General features: G+C 34.6%; 1 protein-coding gene and 1 long non-coding RNA gene across 3 annotated transcripts; both read left to right on the forward strand.

Moving 5' to 3' along the window:
* The first annotated feature begins 410 nt into the window (after nt 1-410).
* On the forward strand, nt 411-18,618 carry csnk2a1 (casein kinase 2, alpha 1 polypeptide). 2 transcript variants are annotated; one of them, XM_073846661.1, is made up of 15 exons: nt 411-472; nt 1,536-1,625; nt 1,740-1,818; nt 5,780-5,908; nt 6,081-6,192; nt 6,283-6,384; nt 6,586-6,636; nt 6,715-6,774; nt 6,866-6,949; nt 7,230-7,340; nt 7,460-7,561; nt 13,841-13,941; nt 14,091-14,239; nt 16,898-16,987; nt 17,385-18,618. In XM_073846661.1, the coding sequence occupies exons 4-15, from the start codon at nt 5,808-5,810 to the stop codon at nt 17,507-17,509; spliced, it is 1,188 nt and encodes a 395-aa protein (XP_073702762.1). In that variant the 5' UTR covers nt 411-472; nt 1,536-1,625; nt 1,740-1,818; nt 5,780-5,807; the 3' UTR covers nt 17,510-18,618. The 2 variants fall into 2 exon arrangements, with proteins under 2 accessions (XP_073702762.1, XP_073702763.1); XM_073846662.1 differs by lacking the exon at nt 411-472 and adding an exon at nt 521-560.
* A 2,019-nt stretch (nt 18,619-20,637) lies between these two features.
* Nucleotides 20,638-24,513, forward strand: LOC141343398 (uncharacterized). Its single transcript, XR_012356739.1, has 8 exons — nt 20,638-22,246; nt 22,366-22,407; nt 22,493-22,537; nt 22,626-22,664; nt 22,760-22,801; nt 24,144-24,188; nt 24,311-24,352; nt 24,436-24,513. It is a non-coding gene; the product is annotated as an uncharacterized lncRNA (long non-coding RNA).
* Nucleotides 24,514-24,520: the final 7 nt, after the last annotated feature.

A 24,520-nucleotide genomic window follows, 5' to 3' on the forward strand; every position in this document is an offset into this window, starting at 1 on the left:
CAAAAAAACTAAACACTAAAATTAGAAAACTTCTTAATTTAGAAATTATAAACAGATCTGATGTACTTTTTGGGAAATATTACGCTAATATAGCCAACGCAAAATAGCCTAAGTAAGTAAATAATTAATAATAAAGCATAAAGAAATAAAATACAGTCTTTCTATCTGTCTGTGTCTCGTTTCAATATACAACTATATGTACATATATGCTGCATAGACGTTTACACACACATAGATATATATATCGCAAAGTATATGCAAGGTAATACAGAAACCGGTCTTGTCTGTGTGTCTGCGCGTTTTCTCTTTCTGGCCGTGTTTGAAAACCTAGTGAGCTGTCTACGTAGTAACCACCGTGAGACATCCCATGCGCGTTCCGAACGTTTTTTTGTCGAACAGCTCGTTAGGTATTGATACGCAGCCTTTCTCCAGTGCAGCATCCGCCATATTGTCTACCAGGAGACGCCGAGAGGTAATGCAGTGTGCATTTACGACCTGCTGATACTTCTATTCTTACATGAACTGACTTTTTAATATTTCCCTCAGATAAGGACACACACGTAAGGCAGTACGCTGCTTATAAGTGCTTATGTGAATACATATCTTGTTATTTGTTGGCGACACAGTTGGCGTGTGCCAAGTGCTAACGTTACTCGCTAACCACTAAAAACCCGTCGCGTATTCTTTATAAAACAGACATTTGCGGACTATTTTATTCCAGGTCCGATTGAACACAAATCTCGACTTCGCCTATGTTTTATAATTCTTATAAATGTGGGTTGTTTTTTATTTTATTGCGTACATTTGTTTAATCTTTTGTGCGAATGTAGCTAGCGGCGTTAGCTTTGATGTGGCGTGTCGCGCCACGTTCAGCTAACAGCGTTTCTGCGATAGAACGTGAAGATATTTGGCTCTATGTTCGTGTATTAAGTAATGTATGCGTTTATAATGTGTTTTACGGTATAACAAAACATTTGAATTGTAAATTAGCTAAATGCGTCGCAAAATGTTTTAGAAATGGCTTAGGCGTGGCAAACGCTATGCTAAGTAGCGGTTAGCTGGCTAACTAACAGCTGTTTTGGAAGCTGATAATACGATTCTGAGAAAACCTATAATTATGTTATTTATATGACTTGATTGTAATGAATTAATAACGTGGATTATATGTAGATGAAGTTGGGAATGCAGAAAAGCTGTCTAGTAAGCTTGACCGGTTTCTTTGGCTGTGTCATCAGGCCTGTGGCTCAAAACAAGATATTGATTCAGTGGAAAATGTACTAGTATTCCTCGTTATAACAAGGGCTAGAGTGCTTTTATGTATTCCACGTGTTTGCTCTCTCTCTGCTTTAATGAATCTCATTTATGTAGTTGTTATAATTAGTAATTCATTCAGGAAGATCACAAACAGCAATTTGTTAATGTCTGTATGGCAGTACAGTAACCTGGTTGGTTATTAATGGACGAGTACTTTGATACCCAGGCTGATGTTGCACAGCTGTGTTTGTAAAGTTTACAACATCCTTGTGTTTTTTCAGCATCTGGAGGGCCATGAGGAATGACTTATAGGATTGCTGTGTCTCCTGAATAAGCTCCTGGATGTCCTCTTTCATTCAAATTACAATCAGGTGGGTTGTTTGTGTGGTGGTTATAGAAATATATTACTTTTCAAACGTGAGTGGTTTACTTTGAATTGATTTGTTTATCAGCTGTCTTAACAGGCATGTTTGTTTATTTTGTAGCCTATGCTCCACCATAAAGTCATCACATCTGCCTTCATCAGCTCCACCTGTCATTTGCTGCTTGGAGGAACCCTCCAAGGTAATAACCAACCTGTTGAAGTACATTTATGAAGCTTTATGAAATTATTGTAGACCCAGGGGTTTTCAATCATTTAGATGCCACTGACCCCAGATATTGTCCTCATGAGAGGGATGCCATCCTAATCAATTTGTTTTATAAAGACCTAATTTATATTATAAAAAATAGTCAATATTATTTGGAAAGTATTTGGTTTGTGTTAAGTTACATAATATTTTTGTGTTTGTTATAGTACTGTACTTCTAGATGTGTTTTCGTTAATTTATTTGCTATTTTTATCATTATTTTTACTTATTATAAACTTTAATTTTTATTTTTTCAAAAATATTATTTAGCTTTTTTGCCCCTAAACATTTTCATGGATCCCCTAAAACTCAAATATAAAAATGTCAATATTAATTAGAAAATATTTGGTTTTTGTTAAGGTGCATTATTTTTGTATTCATTATAGTACTTTACTTCTAGATGTTTTTTTTTTTTTGTTTATTATCAATTATTAACAAAAAAAAAAAAAAACAATTTACTTTTTTTATCATTATTTATTTTTATTTATTATAAAAATGTATTTTCTTTATTTATTCATTTACTATAGACCTTTTTCACAGAAACCGGAAATACGCAATCGCAGGGTATGCAGACTTCCTGTGTAATGTCAACACAGCAGAAAGCCGGGTAATTTAAAATTAAAATGGAGAGAGTCTACACAACTTCCCTCACTGGTTTGCCAAAGATAACTTTTGTCGACCTGATAAGAGTCGTGGAGGAAAACTCCATCACAAAGAGGAACAAATTGGATAAAGGATATACATTTTTCCACTAAGAGTTTATCCGGGACGTTCTAAAACGCTTAACGTACGTAAAAAACGACCAGGAAACCCCAAATTTCTGTCAAACCTTACTTGGAACAAACACTAACTACTATCAAAAGAATGAGCCCTTATTCCACAGATAAAGTGAATAATATCACGTTAAGCGTTTTCTCCCCCATAGAAGCCCATTGTAAGGAAACTGCTTAACGTGGTTTAACTTACCTTAACAGCGACCAAGGAAGACCAAACTTCTGTTAAATTTCACTTATAATAAACACTTTCTGCTCTCAAAAGAACGAGCTCTCATTCAGCGTATAAAGTGATCGCCCCCCATAGAAGTCCATTATACAAAAAAAAAAGCTTAACGTGGCTTAAAATTTTACTTATAATAAACACTTTCTGCTGTCAAAAGAATGAGCTCTTATTCAGCATATAAAGTGAATAATATCACGCTTTTCTCCCTATAGAACTCCATTAAGGAAAAAGCTTAACATGGTTTGTTATAATGGACTTCTATGGGGGGCGATCACTTTATATGCTGAATAAGAGCTCGTTCTTTTGACAGCAGCAAGTATTTATTATAAGTAAAATTTAACAGAAGTTTGGTTTTCCCTGGTCGCTGTTGAGGTACGTAAACCACGTTAAGCGGTTTCCTTATAATGGGCTTATTTGGGGGAGAAAACGCTTAACGTGATATTATTCACTTTATCTGTGGAATAAGGGCTCGTTCTTTTGATAGTAGGGATGTAACGGTATCAAAACTTCACGGTACGGTAATACCTCGGTATGAATGGCACGGTACGGTATTTATTGAATTATTTACAGGAAAATCAAAACTAATGAAGAGACTCGAAAAAAGTGCCAGAAGTGTTTATTAAACAGTTTACATGAACACTGAACATATCAATGGCATACAAATTAGCCATCTATCTGTAAACTTTGAAACAGAAACTTAAATTTTTCAATTTTAGTAACAAAAAAATATTAAAGCATGTAAAAAACAGTCAAATCAGTTTAGCTGAATGAGTTGTCTGAATCTAGTTGTCTGCTTGAAATAAGATTTTTTTTCTTACCCCATTGGCAGATTATTTAGCTTGTTTTAAACAAAAACTCACTTAATTTTGACTTGTTTTTACTAAAAACAAGACAATAATTTTTACTTTTCTAGAAAATCCTTCTTGATTTAAGAATTTTTAGATATTTTGGCTGGAAACAAGACAAAATTCTAAGTAAGAAAAGCATTTTTTTGCAGTGCAGTAGGCTCTCATGCCTTTCTTTCGCATTAAATCTTTAATAAAAACAATCCTTAAAAGAACTTTTCTACCTGGACAAGTGCATCTATTATGTTGCCTAGTTTAGCCTCTTTAAAACTGCACCTTTCCTTATTTTAAACTTAGCCAAAAAGCCACGTGTTGACTGTGAAATTTATATGCATTTATGGTACATTTCCGTGTCAATCCATGTTCATTTTTACAGCGAACAATACACTGTAACATTAATTCAGCGCATACAGCACAGCAAAAAATAGACTCGGTGCCGAAACGATCGCTGCACTGCTGCAAAGGCACCGCTTCTAGGACGTACTACCGGACAGCAACCGCGTGCAGTGTGAACGCTCTAATCCGTTAACATGGGTGCTGAAAAGAATACGTAACGCATACGCACTTCAGACGGAGCAGGTTCGACCATTTCCATCTCTTTTCCTTGCTGCTACAGTCTGTAGCGACAACAGACCGCAAAGGATGATGGCCACGCCTGGGCTGATGGGAAATGTAGTTCCCGCTACCTCCCGTTCGCTCCATTCGCCTGAGCAAACTTTTCTCAGAAGACCTATTGTTTTATCGAGTTATGCGACCACGGTAGTATCGAAAATTTTTGTTATTGCGGTATGACGGTATTTACAATACCGTTACATCCCTATTTGATAGTAGTTAGTGTTTGTTCCAAGTAAGGTTTGACAGAAACTTTAAGCGTTTTAGAACGTCCCGTTTATCCATAACTTTCAGGTAAGTAGCGTAGCTAACGTTAGAGAGCAATCAGGCTAACAAATTACTAGTGTGTCCACTTAGACCGAGGACTAGGGTTATAAGGTTATGTATGGATAGTATAGAGGACATGTACAACTTTATTAAAGCAATATAACAGTCGTGGTCTTGATGTTACAAACAATCTTGCTCAATGTTTTCGCCATCTTTGTTGTTTAACTGTTTACCGGCATACTGGGGCGGAAATAGGTTTACACAGCAATTACGTATTTCCGGTGCAAAATACGGAAGTTGTGAGAAAGGTCTATTAAGGTACATTTTTTTATTCATCATACTACTTATAGATGTATTTATTTGCTCTTTGTCATTTTATTTACTCATTTTTATTTATTATAAGCTAATTTTATTTTGAAGGTAAAATATTATTTAAACAATTCCATGGATTCCCTAAAACTCAAATATAAAATGTCAATGGGAAAATATAAATGGGAAAATATAATTTTAATTCATTTTTAGGTCATTATACTACTGTACTTTGTGTATTTATTGGTGTATTTATTTGTTATTTTAATCATTTTATTTATTGTAAATGTATGTTTTAGTGTCTTTTAAAAATATTATTTAGCATTAACATTTATGGATCCCCTAAAAATTAAATTTAAAATGTCAATATTATTTGGAAAATGATTTTTAATAAATTATACTATTGTACTTCTAGATGTATTTATTTGTTATTTTAATCATTTTATTTATTAACTTGAATTTTAATTTTTTTCCTTTTTTCCTAAATTTTTTTTATAGATTCCCTAAAGCTCAAATGTAAAAATGTCAATATTAATTGGAAAATATTTGGTTTCTATTAAGTTATTCATTATTTTTGTATTTATTGTAGTACTGTACTTTTAGATGTATTTTTGTTTTTTTATTCTATTAATTAAGTGTTCTTTATTAGAAATCTTTTTTTGTCAAAAATATTTAGCTTTTATTCCTAAACATTTCTGTGGATCCCCAAAACTCAGTCTCTTACAGTTGAAAACCCCAGTCTATATCACGTAATTCAGTGTTTTTATTTACTATGCTAAAGCTGTTTTTTTTTTTTTCTGATTTGTGAAACATCTTTTTGATCATCCTGCAATCTCTCAGTATTATAGTTTGTTGTCTTTCCAGGTGTTTCAGGGAATACCGTGTGTAGAATATGTCTGGCCCTGTCCCAAGTCGCTCTCGAGTTTACCCTGATGTAAACACACAGCGACCCAGAGAGTACTGGGACTATGAATCCCACGTGGTGGACTGGGGGTGAGTTCACTCCAATTTTTAGCACTACTAAATTGCGTTCACTATAAAAAGCCAATTTTAACCTATAATTATGCAATGTTTTCCCTGTGGATTGTTTTTATGTTGTTCTCTTTCGGGGCCTTGGATCAAAAATACTCACATTGTTTGTACTCTATATGTTTGTATTCTACAGAAATCAAGATGACTATCAGTTAGTGCGAAAGCTTGGCCGGGGAAAATACAGTGAAGTGTTTGAAGCCATAAACATCACTAACAATGAGAAAGTAGTCGTCAAAATACTCAAGGTATAATCGGATGTTTGTTCACACTTGTGGAGAAAATTTGCTTGGAGGAATGTCAGTTGATGCATATACTTTTTTTTGTTTTTGTTTTAGCCAGTGAAAAAGAAGAAAATTAAACGAGAAATTAAAATTCTGGAGAACTTGAGAGGAGGCCCCAACATCATAACGCTTTTAGACATCATAAAGGATCCTGTGGTATGTTTGGAGGAGTTTACTTTTCATTGTCTTCCAAACTTTAAGACTGAGTGTGTGTGTGTGTGCGTGTTTTAAATAATTTTAAATAATGACTTGCAGGTTTTATTTGTGGAAACTTGGTGTATTGGCAAACTATATATGTGTGAGTTTATTTGTGCACATCGGGTTTAAAACCCATTCTTCTTTGTTTTCAATGCACAGTCCCGAACACCAGCGCTGGTTTTTGAGCATGTTAACAACACAGACTTCAAGGTAAGACATGTTTGTTTTTGTTTTTGAGAATTTGTATGGTTAATTTGTTGAAGTAAACAATTTTTTTCTCCTTCACAGCAACTGTACCAAACTTTATCAGACTATGACATCCGCTTCTACATGTATGAAATTCTTAAGGTGAGATGATAACTCAGGTCTTACTGTACAACACCACATACTGGCCCTAAATATGTTATATCTAATGCTTATGTCTGCTCTTTATCTCCAGGCTCTCGACTACTGCCACAGTATGGGAATAATGCACAGAGACGTAAAGCCACACAATGTCATGATTGACCATGAGCACAGAAAGGTATAAGCCAAGTTACTCATTTCTTCAGAAGTCATTCTAATATGCTAATTTGATGCTCAGCTAATTTGCTTATCAATGTTGAGAATAGTGTTGCTTAATATTTTTTTTGTGGAAACCATATGTTTTCAGGATTTAGTTTGATGAAATACCAATTTAGTGATTAATTTAATGCACCTTTGCTAAATAGAAGTATTACCTTATTGACCCTTAACTTCTAAATGTAGTGTATATAGATTGAGGCCAATTATTAAATTGCTGAATGTCAATTTTCCTTTTAAAGCTTCGCTTGATTGATTGGGGCTTGGCAGAGTTTTACCACCCAAACCAGGAGTACAATGTACGTGTGGCTTCCCGATATTTTAAAGGCCCTGAACTGCTTGTGGACTATCAGGTTAGTGTCCTATAATTCATTGAATTTTATTTTATTTATATTAACGGTCAGTTAAGCTCAATTGTTTTTGTTGTAGTCATCCCTATTTACAAATTGTCAAAAAAATGGTTTGTATCTAGATGTATGACTACAGTCTGGATATGTGGAGTCTTGGATGCATGCTGGCCAGTATGATCTTCAGGAAGGAACCGTTTTTCCATGGACATGACAACTATGACCAGGTCAACCATTTTATTCATTTTTTATTTTGGGATGAACAAATTTATTTATTTAAAATGAGTAGCTATTCAACTAATTGATTCAAACTTCAGGGCTCCACTCTAAGGATTTATTTCTACTGGCCCAGGTGGGCCAGTGGTTCAAATTTATACTTGTCCTGCCAAAATTTTGACTGGCCCAACAACAAAAAAAAGTTATAAAATAATTGTTTTTATTGTGTATGGTAAATGTAACCTTCACAAATAAGCTAATGACACTAAAAACTATGTAATTTTAAATATTGTTAGGCAATTGAACACACTATATAGTTCACTGTATAAATATGGATTTAACCCTTATTAAAGTTGTTCAGTAAAGAGCAATTACAAATGCAAACAAAAAAAGAAAGTTGTGATGTTTTCAAACATGAAATGACACTTGAATGCAAAATTAAAACTGCCAGTAGGCAGCAGCAAGTCACTGTTAATTAGTGAGTCATTGAGATTTAGTTGATTCAGTCAAACGGATAATTCATTCATTTGACTGACTTACTCCGTGAATTGATTGAACCGATTCATTAAACAAATGCTTTTAACCCTTGTGCATAGGGTTGGGAATCGAAAATCGATTCCGATTCTGGAATCGGATACTTAAGATAAAGAATCGGATACTTATTATAATATTAAAATTTCGATTCCTCGTTTCGATTCCTGGTTGCATTTTTTCCATCTAGTGATCTGCCAGGACCTTCCGCGCGTGCAATCTGCCAGGACTTTACGTGGTAATGTAAACATCAGTCGAAAAGATGGATCACGGTAAGCGTTTAAAAGTGTGTCTACGCTTTGTAAAAACCGAAGACAAATCTACCGCTGCACGCAAACTTCATCTTAGAGATCTGCAAGGGACGGATTTTAGTCCTGCGCCCGCCCACTCCAGAAGGAATATATGTTATTTCGTCCCGCAAAAGCCCACATAAAAGTCACTTATACCCCCGGGGGAAGACAGGTATCTACTTTATCTCTTGGCTGCATGAAACAAACCCTCCCGTTAATGTAAAGGCAAAGATGACCAGAGTAACGAACTCGCGCGTGCCTAATGTATTCATTCTTGTATATCGGAGTCGTACATTAGGCACGCATAAGTCCGCTGTTGATTCACAAACTATTCATGCTTTCGGTGCTCTGATCCTTAGTATTTTTGCGTGAAATTTCAAAATATTTGCATAGTTTTCAAAATGAATGTCCTGTGAGTTTTTTATAATGAATGCTTACCCATAGAGGTGGATCTTGTAAGGGTCAGTGGTGTTTAAGCACATATGAGCACCAGCATAAACAGATTTACAATGTATTTACTGTATTTTTCATTTATATGTTTATTTTATAATGAATACAAACAGTAGATATTCAGTCACTTAAGAAAGAGTACTCTGAAGTTGTGAAGAATGTCTGAATTAAATAATTTAGGTGCTTTAAATCTGTATGTGTGTATTCATGTTAAAAAGTTAGAGCAGAGGATTTTCTTTTAAATTCAAAAGTATAGCTTTAATTTAAAGTTTGCTTGATTTTTTTTAATAACATGCAGGAGAAAATAAAAAGGCAAAACTAATGTTTAGGTTAATAAAAAAGGTTAAAAAATAAACACCTTTAGAGGAAATGTCAGGCATAGGGGGGCCTTGCAAAACTGACCCAAGAAGAAGGGGGCCCTGATATAAAAAAGGTTGAGAACCCCTGTAATAAAATAATATGTTGCAAGCTAGCACTGAAAATAAACATGTTTAATATATTAATGTTTGACTTTTGTGTTTGTTTTTTTTTTTTTTTTTACTAAATCGGAATCGAAACTGGGAATCGAAAAGAATCGGAATCGATAAGTGGAATCGGAATCGGAATCGAAATCGATAAAATTCAAACGATACCCACCCCTACTTGTGCATTGTTTCAATTTACAACCTTTCGTTATGTTTCGTGGCTGAAAACAGCCACTACTTTAAACTGCTGTAAAAATGTATCAGATAAATATTTTTTTCAAATTTTTTTGCATAAATCTATTAATCAACCTCAGTCCTGCTCAAAAATACTAAATGTTTAAAAAGAAAAAAAAAAAGGATTTTAACTCTTTAATTGCCAAATTCCTAAATGATGTCACTGATTTGGGAAAAAAAAACACACACAAAATTACTAATTTTCAATATAAAAGGTAATTGTGACCTGGATTTTTTTTTACCTTTTTAACAGTCTTGGACATGTGAAAGATTAGTAAGAACATTGGCTTTCATGCATTGTTAGTTTTGGCGCAGCATCAGATTTTCATTTTTTCTCCCTCATTTATTGTTTGTGGCTGTTTTTGCCCCATTGACTTCCATTATAACCACATTTTTTGATTGCAAAGCCATGACACCATATAATGCTGAATTCTTGATTGTTTGTGGTTTTCCCTGTTGGGAAGGGGTCAAATTTGTAAATTGTACTGTTGATTATCAGTTGGCCCCATTAACCCTTTAGATAGGCCTTTGCAAAAAAAAGCTTAGTTTTACATAGAGTTCTATGGAGTATAACGGCATATTATTGTGTGTGTGTGAAAGTGTGTGCGAGTGTGTGTGAGTGTCTGTGAGTGTGAGAGAGACCTCTGTGCACCTTGATACATCTCAGAAAATCAAAAAAAGCACCTCAGCTCTCAGAACTATATGGTAAACAAATACATAAATATACTTTCTTTATTTTTGTTTACTCCATGTCGTTCTGAGAGCTGAGGTGCTTATTTTGACTTTCTCAGGGGTATCAAGGTGCACAAAGGTCTCTCTCACACTTTCACACACTTTCACTCACTTTCACACACTCAAACACACTTAGACACACATACACACACACACACACACACACTATAATATGCCGTTAAACTCCATAGAACTCTATGTAAAACTAAGCTTTTTTTTTTTGCAAAGGCCTATCTAAAGGATTAATGGGGCCAACTGATAATAAACAGTAAAATGTACTAATTTGACCCCTTCCCAACAGGGAAAACCACAAACAATCAAGAATTCAGCATTATATGGTGTCATGAAAGCCAATCTTCTTACTAATCTTTCACATGTCCAAGACAGTTAAAAAGGTAAAAAAAAATCCAGGCCACATTCACATTTTATATTGAAAATTAGTCATTTTGTGTTGGCTGTTTTCAGCCACGAAACATAACGAAAGGGTAGTAAATTTGCCCACAGTGTACTGTTGAGTTTTTGAAAAATTTCAAAGCATTTTCACAAAATATGTATCAAAATAAGATTAGTCACCAAAAATCATTCCATTTGCTTTAACAGAGAAAAAGTTGTGGCCAAATTAAGACTCAACAGCACCCCTCAGTGGACGAAAACGTCCCCAACAACACAAGGGTTAAAAAAGCGGATACATTCAGTAGGAAACAGTCAGTGTTGGGCAGTAGCGTCGCTACAAGTAGTGACGCTACTAGCTTAACATTTCTCAGTAGCGTGGTGGTAGCGTTGCTGTTTTTTCAGTAGCTAAGCTATTATTTTGATCAAGTAACGCGGTAGCGTCAACAAAAGCTACAAGCTATATATTGTTCTATACTTTAAGCTCAAATCGGAAATATAACTGCTACGGATCACTGATCCTGGGTCAGTAAGCGATGCCACTGCCACTAAATCTCGTGATGCCATTGGCTCATTAAACTGTCAGTCAAACCGTATTATTCCTCCCGCCTCTCTCGTGAATGAAGTGCGGCACGCAGTTTGAAGCATCTCAGCGTGTTTGCAGACTTGAGGTAAATAAAGACGTGTTGATTGAAAAGTACATGTTTTCTGTATTTATAAAGGCTAATGTTTTTTTTTTGCATTCGAGAAGATGAGAAAAGTGTGTCTTAGTCTAGCACTTGTTGTCGAGACTTTTGTTGTCGATATTTTAGCTAAATGTCAGAAAAAAACTGAGCGCCCACATAGCAACAGAAAACTGTATAATCTGCAATGCAAAACGTAGTATTAGAACTAGTGATGGGCGCCTTGATTTTAGTATTTGAAGCAGGCTAGTGCTCTGGGAAGATCTCAAACTCAGGAGTACGAGATGGGCTGAGGGTGGGTGTCAAATTGATGGCGAAAGGCAAAATGTTTTGGTTCGTTAGTAAAAAACAAACAAACAAAAAACGACCAGGTTCCATAGCAAAATAAGAATGAAACCGTGTTCTAGTCTAAACGAATTATAATAATCTTTGCTAATATTCTTAATACTTCAAACTGCTTTGGACTTTGCAGTAGCGAATTATGCCTTTTCTATGACCAACATGACAGAATATGATATTCCGCTGTTTGCTGAATATCATATGCGCTGGTGTCTTACGCGCACACCATCACTTGTTCATTTGAAAAATAAAACACAGTCACCCAAAAGTTACATTAGTCAATTTAAATAGTGTGTATTACATGCAGTTCAGCGTGACCACCGGTCCCGTGGCACATTTTTGCTCATCATGATATTTTCCGTCGACGTGCATGAAGTACAAAGCTTACCCAATGCATAATAATTTTGCTTCAAATACATTGCAGATATGGAAACATTTGTATTTGTGGCAAGAGAGGTAGTCTACATAAGCCCAACTTTACTTTCAGTTTGACATTTAATTTGTTTTGGATTGTTTAGGCAAATTTATTTATTTCATCATTGTTCTGTTCTGAATAAGATTAAAGTTAAATGATTTGTTGTGGAGTGAGGGAAATAATGTCAAAACATTACACTGTAGGCCTGTTTATTTCAGAATATAATAAAATGTGATTTATAGGCCTAGTCGCTGTGACCTGTCGGTTTAATTTTTCCTCTCAAAGACTTACAATTTACATTAATGTGTTTTACCTTCTGCAAACTAAAATAGCCGCTTGATTCGGTTATATATTCTTACTGTCAGTTAACAAATTTACAATAGAATTTAGCTTTGCTTCCCAGATAGTAACAGAGTCTGGGCCAAATCTGGCTTACATTCCACACTTGTCTTTTATTCACAGTCTTAACTGCAAAAGTTTGTGATTTGTTTTTATTTATGTATTTGTTATGTACTATAGATTCTGACAATTAAAAAAATCAGGCTCCTGTATTCATGAAGTCAATCACTATCTTTGTTCAAACACGGCAGTAAATTAAAGTGCTGTTTTTGTGCGGTCTGTCATATTTTAGTAGCTATATACAACAAATCTACAGCGCTTCCATTAGGCTATTTTTTTACGAAGCTGTCAACACTGTAAACTCTGACGACATGCAATCAGTTGACGAACACCCATTCATATATAGACTGATATTCAATAATATGTATAAAATTATTTTATTTACAAATTTTGTGTTTTCTCTGTTTTATTCGTTTAATATTGTGAAACTGGTGCCATTGCTTTTTTGTTTTTATTTTTTTCAAGAAAGAATTCAACCCCCCAAAATATGAGCTAAATCCAGCCCTGTACATGATACAGATTTTTATTGCCAAATTGGTTTGGAAGAGTGGTTAAATAAACAATTAAACTGAACTTGTATGCCTGTATGACTGACAATTTAATTGATCACTGAGAGAGCAGTGTCTTGGTATGATGTTGGTTCAATAGAAAAATGACATTTAAAAAAAATAGCTTAGATGAAGTGAACTACTTTTGCCATGATGCTGTAGCTTAGCTTGCTACATTACCCAAGGCTGTAGCTTTAGTGTAGTTAAGCTTCATTTAATGAAGAGTAACTGTTAGCTTAGCTCACTACATTTTCCAAGTAGCTTGCCCATCACTGGAAACCGTGGAATCACTTTGTGATCTTTCTGATGTTTGGATAAAAAAAACAGTACATGTGGTTTTGGTTATGTCATTTATATATAAATATAAAAGACATACAGTGGCAGTTTTTTTTCCCCCCCATTTTGAATTTTGGGGGTATTCTAAATGCAGTGAAAGCATCCACTCTAAACATGCACGTGCAAACATTTTACCTACTACTTAATTACATGACTGTGTGTGGTTTTTGTTTGCTTTTCCTAAAGTGAGGGACATACTTGTCTTGATGTCAGATCATTAAAACAACAGTTAGCCTACAATATTATCGTAGACAATAAATCACACACTCGTACGATGTATACTGGCCTGATCGGGCAAGTGACAGCTCTGTCAACTGGCCCTAGCATTGTTCACGCTGGCCCCGGGCAATCGGGCAGTCCTTATTGTCGAGCCCTGAGCTTGCTATGTATAAAAATATATATATTTGCTGGGTGCTTTTATTATGCTGGGTATTTGTCTGTTGAATTTAGTTTATTGATGTGATTATTTTTCTTTCTAGTTGGTTCGGATTGCAAAGGTTCTGGGAACCGAGGACCTGTATGATTACATTGACAAATATAACATTGAGCTGGACCCACGCTTTAATGACATTTTGGGAAGGTATGTCTTTTCTACACTGATCACGATAGACTCTTTATCAAGTTGTATTGAAGTAGTTCTGTAATTTTCAGTTACTGTACTGAAGTTGTATATGTGTGTATTGTAAAATTGTACCGTTTTTAATATGTATCTTCCACTTGTTTGTCCAGACACTCTCGGAAGAGATGGGAGCGGTTTGTGCACAGTGAGAATCAGCACCTGGTCAGTACCGAGGCTCTGGATTTTCTGGACAAGCTGCTACGTTATGACCACCAGGCCCGACTGACGGCCCGTGAGGCCATGGACCACCCTTACTTCTGTGAGTTCCCTGAAAACCTTTGAACGTCTCCAGTCTTTAATGTGCAGTCTTGCATGTTTTTTTTTCTTTTATATACAGTTGAATAAATCAGTGACTTATATTTATTATAAACATCCAAACACTCCTAGTAATGGACGCTGCAAGGTCTATGATCACTTTATAAACTAGCTGTGTTTAAAGCTATTTGATCAGGAGTAAATGGCAGCCCTAGCCCAATTGATAAAGCCTTAATTTAAAAGGTTAGTTCACCCCAAAATGATAAATCTGTCACTAATTACTAACCCTCATGTTGTTCCAATCCTGTTAGACCTTTGTTCATCTTCGGATCAAATATTAAAATATTTGATGAAAGCTGAAAGCTTTCTGACCCTGCATTGACAGCAACGCAACAACCACGTTCAAGGCCCAGATGGGTAATAAGGACATTGATAAAATAGTCCATGTAACATCAGTGGTTCACCCTCAATTTTATGAAGCTATGAGAATGCTTTTTGTTTGCAAAGAAAACAAAAATAACTTTAAAATAAAAAATAACACGTTCACCAGAGTACCATGACACATGCGTTGACTGACACAGAAGAGAAGGAATCGCTATATTTTTTATTTTAATTACAATGTAAAGAAATGTTTGAAAATGTTGAAATAATTTGAAAATAAATTATATTCCAAATAAATGTGTAAAATAAACGTACTTTAGATGAAAATTTCCTAATTGTATAATCCTATTACAGTATTTTTCACAAATACATATTTAAAAATATATAAATAAAAGCACTGGGAATCATATTTTTTCAACTAAAGCCAAGGTAACACTCATTTTACATACAGCACGCAGTAAAAATGACAGTGGGCGAATGGATAAAGCGCAGAATCATTTGAAATCACGAGTTTGTCGATCGCGTATCTACATTGAAGCTGAAATCTCCTGTTCACATTAGGTGCGTTCGAGCTCATGCTGCGCTGCGCAGACCGATCGGCGAGATTAGCCGAAAGCAGTCGGGGAGGAGCTGAAAACGGAGCCGTCAAGTCGGACAAGTTGGAGATCTCGTTGCTCTCTCAAACATGGCAGATCACGTGGCGTTTGCCTACTTTATTGCAGATGAATTGGAAGCTATAGAAATACCTTTTTTGTTGGAAGAAATGCAGCACATGCAAGTGAAGCAGCAACTACAGATTTCAGCATCAATCAGTGTTGACCACATTACATTAAATGTCTGTGACATTTTAGTTATTCCATAAAAAATATTACTTAAATATGCAGCTGAATACTATAAGTGGTCTGTATGAAAAAAGTACAATAATAAACTTTGCATAAATCCAATATAAAGAATTTAAGGGAATAAAACGTACTGCAGTCAAAAGATCGTAAACTATTTACGAAATGGCATGCAAATTGATTTGTTATGCACGAAACACGCGTGATCATCGTCATGTGGTGAATGTGGCCAATCATGAGAAGCTGTGACGTCATCACAGCCTGGCGCAGTCCCTTCTGAAATGTTGCGCTGGCTGAGCAAGCCGGCTGTTCTCGAAACGCTCTCGCGTTACTTTGATGCCACACGTGAACGTCACGTGGCGTCGGCGCCGGTTCAAGTCGGACAAAATTTCTAACCGGCATGCACTACTTCAAGTCAGCCGCCGATCGGACTGCGCAGCGCTGCATGAAGTCGAACGCACCTATTCAGTTTGCACGGACCGACCGTCATAGAGCACATGCAGTCATGCAGGATACAAGTGCACACTTTACAAGGCACACTTAAACAAAGAGGGAGAATGTGAGCACTGTGTGCAGGCACTGCTGTTCTCGGCACCGTCAAAATAAAAGTCTTGAACACATCGGCCAAACAGAAAAACTTATCGACCAATGCAGATATTTGAAAAAATGCCAAATATTGGCATTGGCGATATATTGGTTGACCACTAGTTCTTACTACCTTTCTGGGCCTTGAACACGTCAGTTGCGTTGCTGTCAATGCAGGGACAAAAAGCTCTCCGATTTCAAGAATATCTTTATTTGTGTTGTGAAGATGAACAAAGGTCTTATAGATTTGGAATGACATAAGGGTGAGTAATTTAATGACAGAATTTTCATTTTTGAGTGAACTGTCCCTTTGACTCTGGCAGTTATAAATGCAAATCTGTTAATATTGACATTGCAGTTAGATTATTGGTTTGTTTGTTCGTCTCATGTTTATATCATAACAAGTTTACATCCTTATGTCAACTAGCTAGGTAATGTTACTTAGTTGCAAATTCTGAAATGTAAATAGTTTATTCATAAATGTCTTTGTTTCCTCCTTTTGCTCTTTATTTCCTTTGAATTTTCTTGGTCAGTGCCAAAGCAATTAATAACATTTAAAGAAACTTTTCACAAGTAATGATCAACAACATTAAATATGTAATGGCTATAAAATGCAATAGTGCAAGTGAATGACTTAAAATTCTTACGCTAGTACAAGACAATGCTTATTGTTAAGCCCTGGGTTAGTACATTTATAACAGGGTTTTTGGTTTAAGTCAGGCTACCAAAGCATTTCAGACTAGATTTCGATGTAACTGTTTAACTGGCTTCAGATGGAGTTGATAGACATAGTCATATCATGTTATAATTTGTCATATATTGGAGTTAATGTATCTCATGTGTGTCTTTCTATGTAGATCCTATAGTAAAAGACCAGGGCAGAGGAGCGCCAGCTGCAGGAATGGCTGCTAGTTCCACACCGGTCAGCTCTTCTAGCTTGATGGCAGGTAAACAGTTTACCTTCTCCTCAGCGCTTCACCTCTCTGTGGGATCATTAGCCTAAAAATGAACATTGTCATGCACTCAACCTTGTCACTTCAAACCTGTATGACTTATTCTGCACAATGCAAGTCAATGGAGTCCAGAACAATACTGGACCCCACTAGCTTTCATTGCAACGACAAAAACAAGCATTTTTCAAAATATCACATTTTATGTTCCACAGAAAAAAAAAGTCTTACCTGTTTGAAATGATATGAGGGTGAGTAAATCACAGAGGGTTCATTATTGGGTGAAACTCTTGAAAACTGAAATCTTACAGTTAAATAATTTTCCCAGAATGTTACTAAAAGAGATATTCAGTTTTCAACCAGGCTAAACGTGTTGGTGGCTTTCATACTGCAGGCATCGCCTCTATGACTCCGAGCACACAGCCCAACATCGCCAACATCAGCGCCGGCTCGCCCGTCATCCCTGCCCCAAACACAATGGCCACACAAGTGCCCACTGCCGCTGGAGCCCAGCCCTGAACACCACCTGCCCCACATCCCTCCCGCCCCACTCTCTCTTTCTCACATCCCTCTATCCGTCTCTTCTCTCTTTCTCTCTCTCTTCTGTGGGCCTGCTTGGAATTGTGAATCAGTGGTGAGGGGGGTGGGGAGGGGGGCATTGATTTCATTTGTGGTTATTTTTATTGTTGCAAATAACACAGAACTAATGTTAAGTTACTGTTTTATTTTGTTTCTCTCCTCAGTTGTTGTTTAGGGGTTTGTGAACTCAAAAAGAAACCCATGATGTTTTTGCACCTGTCTGTGTGAGTTAGAAAAGCGAACGGGTGTGAACCCGTTCTAGAAACACACTTAAATGTCCACCTGAAGAAGGATAATAAAATTAATTTTATATGTCCCTCTAGCGTTCTCGTGCTCAAACCATTTCACTGACTTATTTTTAATCGTGTTTTTTGGGAGGCTGAATTTTTGTTTTTTTGTTTGTTTGTTTGTTTTGTTGTACCTGGTATTTTAGTCCCTGTTTTTACAACAAGTCTTGATCACAAAGTTCACAAAACCTGGTGTCATATTGAACTTCTCTGAGTATAAATGCAGATAAGGAGTGATTTGTTCCTCGGTTTTGAAGAATACGATGGGGACGAGACAAAGCAGATTTGAAGCCGGAGTCGTGTTCCAGCTCTGCGTTTGGACTGAAGGCCAGATTCAATCAAAACTACTGTAACATTTCTGATTTGTGTTGGATCATTGTGTAACAAAGCATTCTTTTACCAATAATGGAAGCTGTTTGGTTTCAGCTGTGCTGGTTCTGTGTATATTGCAGGTTGATTGGATTTGGTCCTGGATCTTGTTAAACTCTCACTAGTTGCTGTTCAAGGACTTGTACCAATTACTGAGTAACACAATCAATAATATGCCAACTTTTGTGTTACCTTCAGTTCTCTGCGTGCGTGCGTGTTTGTGTGAGTGTGTACGCATGAGTGGAATTGTCTTTTTGTTTTTAAGAAGTTTCAGACATTTGTTTGATACTATGAAGAATTTTTGTAATTTTCTTTTGAGAGGCGACTGTTCAGTGAAATACACACATTTCTTTCTACCCTACGATTAAACCAATTAAACAGGTGAAATATCAATTTAGCATTGCATGTTGTGTTTTCCTGTGGTTTGCCTTTGGTTGGCTGGTTGAAGAACAAACAAGAATATCATTGTGTCACTCCCAAAGCGTTTTGTCTAGACAAACTGAATCTTTAATACCATAATTGTTTAAGTGTTTCTTAAATTGTTCTTACTTTTGGTCTTGTCTAGTAGTGAAATAACCAGATGTTGGAGACTAGCTCTGTAGTGGAGGCTGAACTCATGTTTGTCCTCTGCCTGTGTTCAGTGTGACGAGTTCCAATCTAAATATCTTACTGTATTGTAAATTCGTTCATTTAACGTTTGCAATAGATACTTTGCAGAGGTTTTTTTTTTCCTTTTTATAAATCATTTAAAAGAGAAAATATATTGTTTAAGGGAAAAAAAGACCATGTCACTTGCTTTATTCAGCTGTACGTTTAATGCAGCCTCTCTAATACAGTGAATGGTATGTTTGAAGTCAGGTGGGAAAAACAGAGGCTACCTCACTTACATTTATATGGAATTCAATAAAAAAAGGAAACCAATTGTTGACTGTCGTTGGAAAACTAGGTTTAATTTTTCATTTAAAGCTTCGCCGTTCTCTTCTGCAGAGGCGTTTTACTAATTCATCAGATTCAAACCAATTTCTTACTGAACATAAAGTTACTTCATATAGTACTATTAGCCAGTATTGTCTCGCACACAAAAAAGACAAATATTCTGAGAAAATTTTTTTGTTGTGACATAAGTTAACCGAATCGTCGAACGAATTATTTCAAGCTTTGTTCACTCTTCACTTGCTAATTTAAAATAGTTTAAAACCTTATTTTGTGCTATTTCACAAATAAAAATCAACTAGACGCATTAAAAAAAAAATAGACTTGTGTAATCGCTTGAACGTTTTGAGCTGTTTTGTCTTTCATTTGTCCTGTTTTTCCTGGCTGTTGCGAGTTTTCATTTGGAGCAAAGGGTTTTGCACGTTTGTGGCGTAGTTCTCCAATACATGTTAAACCTTCTTTCTTGAGCTTTTTCTGCCATCTAGTGGCCATCTAAGAATTGTTTTCATTCTAAAGGTTTTTTTTTTCAAATGTCATCTAAACACACGAGGATTGCTAACAGAGAATATTTAGTTGTTTTGTTTAGCGTTGCTAAATAGCTTATAGATAGAGGTAAAGTTGGACACTGAAACTTAATAATTTTTACACTTTGTTCTTGTGTAAAAATAACATCCACAAAACATTATTTAGTTTTGACATCATTTCCTACAATTCCTAACCCTAATTAAGCCTAGAGGGTTCAACTGTGTGTTGTGTTTTATTAATTACAGTTCCTATTTAATTTTGTTCTATTTAAAAATAAGTGTCTTTTTATTAGAGGTGTCCCAATTAGCTGGTAACTCCTGAAATTGATTTTTGATCTATTTGTGCTTGAAAAAGCATTTCAAATTGTAATATTTACTACTACTTTCTTTATTGTTTGTATATTTGAAGCATGTTGTTTGCTACCAGTCAACAGTTTTTGAACTGTAAGATTTTTAGTATATTCAATAAGGCTCTTTTGCTCACCAAGCCTGCATTTATTTGATTTAAAGTTCAGCAAAAAAATAAAAAAATAACAGTAACATTTTGAAATTTTTACTATTTAAAATAACTATTTTCTATTTGAATATTTTTAAAAATGTAATTTATTCCTGTGATCAAAGCTACATTTTCAGTGTCGTGTAATCTTTAAAAATCATTCTAATATGCTGATTTGCTGTTCGAGAAACTTTTTTTATTATTACTATTATCAATATTTAAAATATCAATAATAATACATTTTTTCAGGATTCTTTGATGAATAGAAAGAACCAAAGGTCAGCATTTATCATTATACACCAAAAGCTTGTAGTCAGTATAATTTTGAAAATAGTTTTATTTAGCAAAGATGCTTTAAATTGATCAAAAGTGATGATAAAGACATTTATAATGTTACAAAAGATTTCTATTTTAGATAAATGCTGTTCTTCTGAACTTTGTAATTCTCAAAGAAACCTGAAAGAATTCTACTCAGCTGTTTTCAACATTATTGTTTTATGAGCAGCAAATCAGAATATTAGAATGATTTCTGAAGGTTCATGTGACTGGAGTAATGATGCTAAAAATTCAGCTTTGAAATCACAGGAATAAATTACATTTTAAAATATATTTAAATAGAACACATTATTTTAAATAGCAAAAATATTTCAAAATGTTACCGTTTTTGCTGTACTTTGGATCAAATAAATGCAGGCTTGGTGAGCAGAAGAGACTTCTTTATAAAACATCAAAATCCTTCCTTAAACAGGCTGACTGGTAGTGTATGTTGGGTACGTAATTTAAACAACATATCAAAGCAATTTTAACACCAATGACAGATTATCAGAAAGTGTCTCGCTTTACCTGTATTCATCCTAAACTTTATCCCCACTGCAGTCTTCTAAATTGAATGTTTTTTATTCATAAAGATCCTGTAGTGTTACTTTAAAACCGCTTTGGAAAAGTATACAAGTTAAATGAATGTGGATGAAAGCCTTTAATCTAATGGTTTCAAATTTCTTCACAATGGCACAAACAAAATGCTTCAGTGATCTCTGTGAAGGGAAGGAAATGCCATGAGGTGAATCCAGCCATGCATCCCCCTTATTATTATAAAACACACCTGCCATTCAGAGCAAAACAGGTCTTTGCTGGTTTCTCAAGCCTCATCTCTAGCCGGTCAGCTGTGACCCTATTGTCCAGATCAGTAACCTGCACCCATATAAAGCCACAAATGACACACAAGCCTTTTAGAAAGGACATCAGCACTCAATATGAAGCTGTAAGTTACCAAACTACCCTCTTTTCCTTTTATTTGGATTTATTTTGTTGCAATATGTTTAGTCAGCATTTTCCACTATAAAATACAAGATCCATGTTACTGGTTTTCAAAAATGTAGGGCTGTTTTATGAGTGCTGGTGTAAAATTAATGATATTGAACGATGAGAAGGAGAGCTCAACAATATTAAATGCGTGTTTATGTTTCATTTACATTTATGTTTGGAAAATGTAGTAATTTTCCCTCTCGTTCTCCCTCCTGGCTCAGGATCAACAGCTGCCTGACTGTTCTAGTCTTTATTAATGCTGTGTATTCAGCAGCTATGAGAGGTAAACTTCATTTCATCTGAGTTACAGTATTCTAATTATGGTTATGTTTAGCACAATTATATATTTGCTTTGCTTTGAAGATTTAATTATTCCCAAAAAATCATAATAACATAATTCACTATGTATTTTAGAAGGGGGTGAAGATTTGCTACGTTTCCTGAAGGGTGAGTGTGTTTCTGCTGAAGAAATAATTTTATATTTATGTTGTTTGATTATTTATTCTGTCCTTAGATGCATTTGAAATGAGTCAGCCTCTTGACCACACTGAACCAACACAGCTCTCAGGTCTGTGAATTGTTTCTTCAGTATGTCTGTTGCATGAAAATGAAGGAAAGTGCGATTAATGCTCAATGTAAGAATCACAAAATAGTCAGCTGTGCTATTAGTGGTTGGTTTTTGAACTCAGGAGCCCTTTTTCCTTAGAACTGGATCTAGCAACAGAGAAGATTCTGGATCCTGTACATCCGACAGATCCCACAGGTGAGTTTTTAGACAGTGATGTGAAAAAGTATGTAATATTTATAATTAGACGATTTAGAAAATGTCTTAAACATGACATTAAACATTATTTAACATGATTTTTTTCTCTCTGTTTACAGAATGTAAAGCCTCAGAAATTGTTGTGAACTCTGCTGGTAATGGTATGTTTTATTATTCCTCTGTTTGCACTTTGAATATAGTGCATAAAACAATAATGTGCCTAATAAGGTGTTTTATTTCATTTAGACTTTTCCAATACAACACCCAAACCAAACCTGGTAGAACCTGCAGGTAAATTAACAATTTGTTCTACCCAATATTATTATTTTGCTTATTGATTTTTAAAGACACATAATCTCTTTAACATATCTTTCCTAAGATGTTGCTGAAGAGAGATCCAGAGAGAGCAGCAATGCAGGTGATCAGTCAAATAAAACATGAAAAATAAAGCTAAAACTAGTATATATTGTTAAGATATTTATTATTTATATTAATTATTCCCTTTTTAAACAGACAGCAGATTATCTGAAAAAGCATCAGCAGAAGACAGCAGAGGTACAGACCTGTATTATATTCATTGTACACTACCAGTCAAAAGTTTTTGAACAGTAAGATTTTTAATGTTTTTAAAGAAGTCTCTTCTGCTCACCAAGCCTGCATTTATTGGATCCAAAGTACAGCAAAAAAACAATATATATAAATAAATAGTAAAAATATAGTGAAATAGTTTTACTATTTAAAATGACTGTTAATATATTTTAGTCACATGATCCTTCAGAAATCATTCTAATATTCGCATTTGCTGCTCAAAAACATTTGTTGTTATTATTATTATTATTATGTTAAAAACAGCTGAGTAGAATTTCTCAGTTTTTTATCAATAGAAAGTTCAGAAGGACAGCATTTATCTGAAATAGAAATCTTTTGTAACATTATAAATGTATTTATCATCACTTTTGATCAATTTAAAGCTTTTGAATGGTATAGTGTATATTGTTACAAAAGCTTTATTTCAGATAAATGCTGATCTTTGGATTTTTCTATTCATCAAAGAATCCTGAAAACTGTACTCAACTGTTTTAAATATTGATAATAATAATAATAAAAAAAATTTGAATAGCAAATCAGCATATTAGAATAATTTTTGAAGGATCATGTGACTTAATATTTTAAATAACAGTAATATTTTAAATAACTTTTTTTTCTATTTAAATATATTTTAAAATGTAATTTATTCCTGATTTCAAAGCTGAATTTTTTGCATCATTACTCCAGTCACATGATCCTTCAGAAATCATTATAATATTCTGATTTGCTGCACAGCTGAGTAGAATTTTTTCAGGTTTCTTTGATGAATAGAAATAGAAATCTTTTGTAACATTATAAATGTCTTTATCATTACTTTTGATCAATTCCCCTATAATTTCTAAATTGGTATAGTACATACTGTTACAAAAGCTTTTTATTTCAGATAAATTCTGATTTTTGGAACGTTCAATTGATCAAATAATTTTGAAAAAAAAAATACTGTTTTAAATATTGATAATAATAATAATAAAAATATGAATGTTTCTTGAACAGCAAATCAGCATATTAGAATGATTTCTAAATGATCATGTGACACTGAAGACTGGAGTTATGATGCTGAAAATTTAGATTTGATCACAGGAATAAATTACATTTTAAAATATATTCAATTAGAAAGCAATTATTTTAAATAGTAAAAATATTTCACAATATTACTGCTTTTGATGTATTTTGGATCAAATAAATGCAGGCCTAGTGAATCTTTTGACTGGTAGTGTATATTCATTGTATATTCAAGTTATTTGACAGAAACTCTCCAGTCTGTCAAATATAATCATATGTAATTAATTCAATATATTATTTGCTTCAGAAGGTGACAGCGACAAGAGGTTACAGCTGAGAACAGCACTCATGGGTATGCTGTTGGATTTAATGTGTTTGTTGAAAGAAACATTTTGTTCCCATTCAAAAACTTAATTATTTTTTTCTTTTACTTTTATCTTTTATGCTTCGTCACTGACAAACTCCGGTCAACAGACACCCACAAGGCATTACAGGAGCATTATGTGAACTCAGCAGGTAAGCGATACTTCCATCTGTTCCTCACCCTGCTACTGTTTGTAAACGTATCTGTTGATGTAAAATATTGTGTGTTAATATAGAGAGTATGAGTATGGACAGGACTGACATGTTCACGGATATGACTGAGGGCTCAAACAAATATACTGATAAAGCAACAGGTATGTA

The sequence above is a fragment of the Garra rufa genome, chromosome 9 (genome assembly GCF_049309525.1).
Source record: "Garra rufa chromosome 9, GarRuf1.0, whole genome shotgun sequence".
Classification (NCBI taxonomy): Eukaryota; Metazoa; Chordata; class Actinopteri; order Cypriniformes; family Cyprinidae; genus Garra; species Garra rufa.

Excerpts from the sequence above, each read along its gene's own strand:
- csnk2a1 (XM_073846661.1), top strand. The coding sequence starts at position 5,808 with ATGTCTGGCCCTGTCCCAAGTCGCTCTCGAGTTTACCCTGATGTAAAC. Across the intron at positions 6,950-7,229 it reads TTGACCATGAGCACAGAAAG|CTTCGCTTGATTGATTGGGG; the intron begins GTATAAGCCAAG and ends TTCCTTTTAAAG. Across the intron at positions 7,341-7,459 it reads AACTGCTTGTGGACTATCAG|ATGTATGACTACAGTCTGGA; the intron begins GTTAGTGTCCTA and ends GTTTGTATCTAG.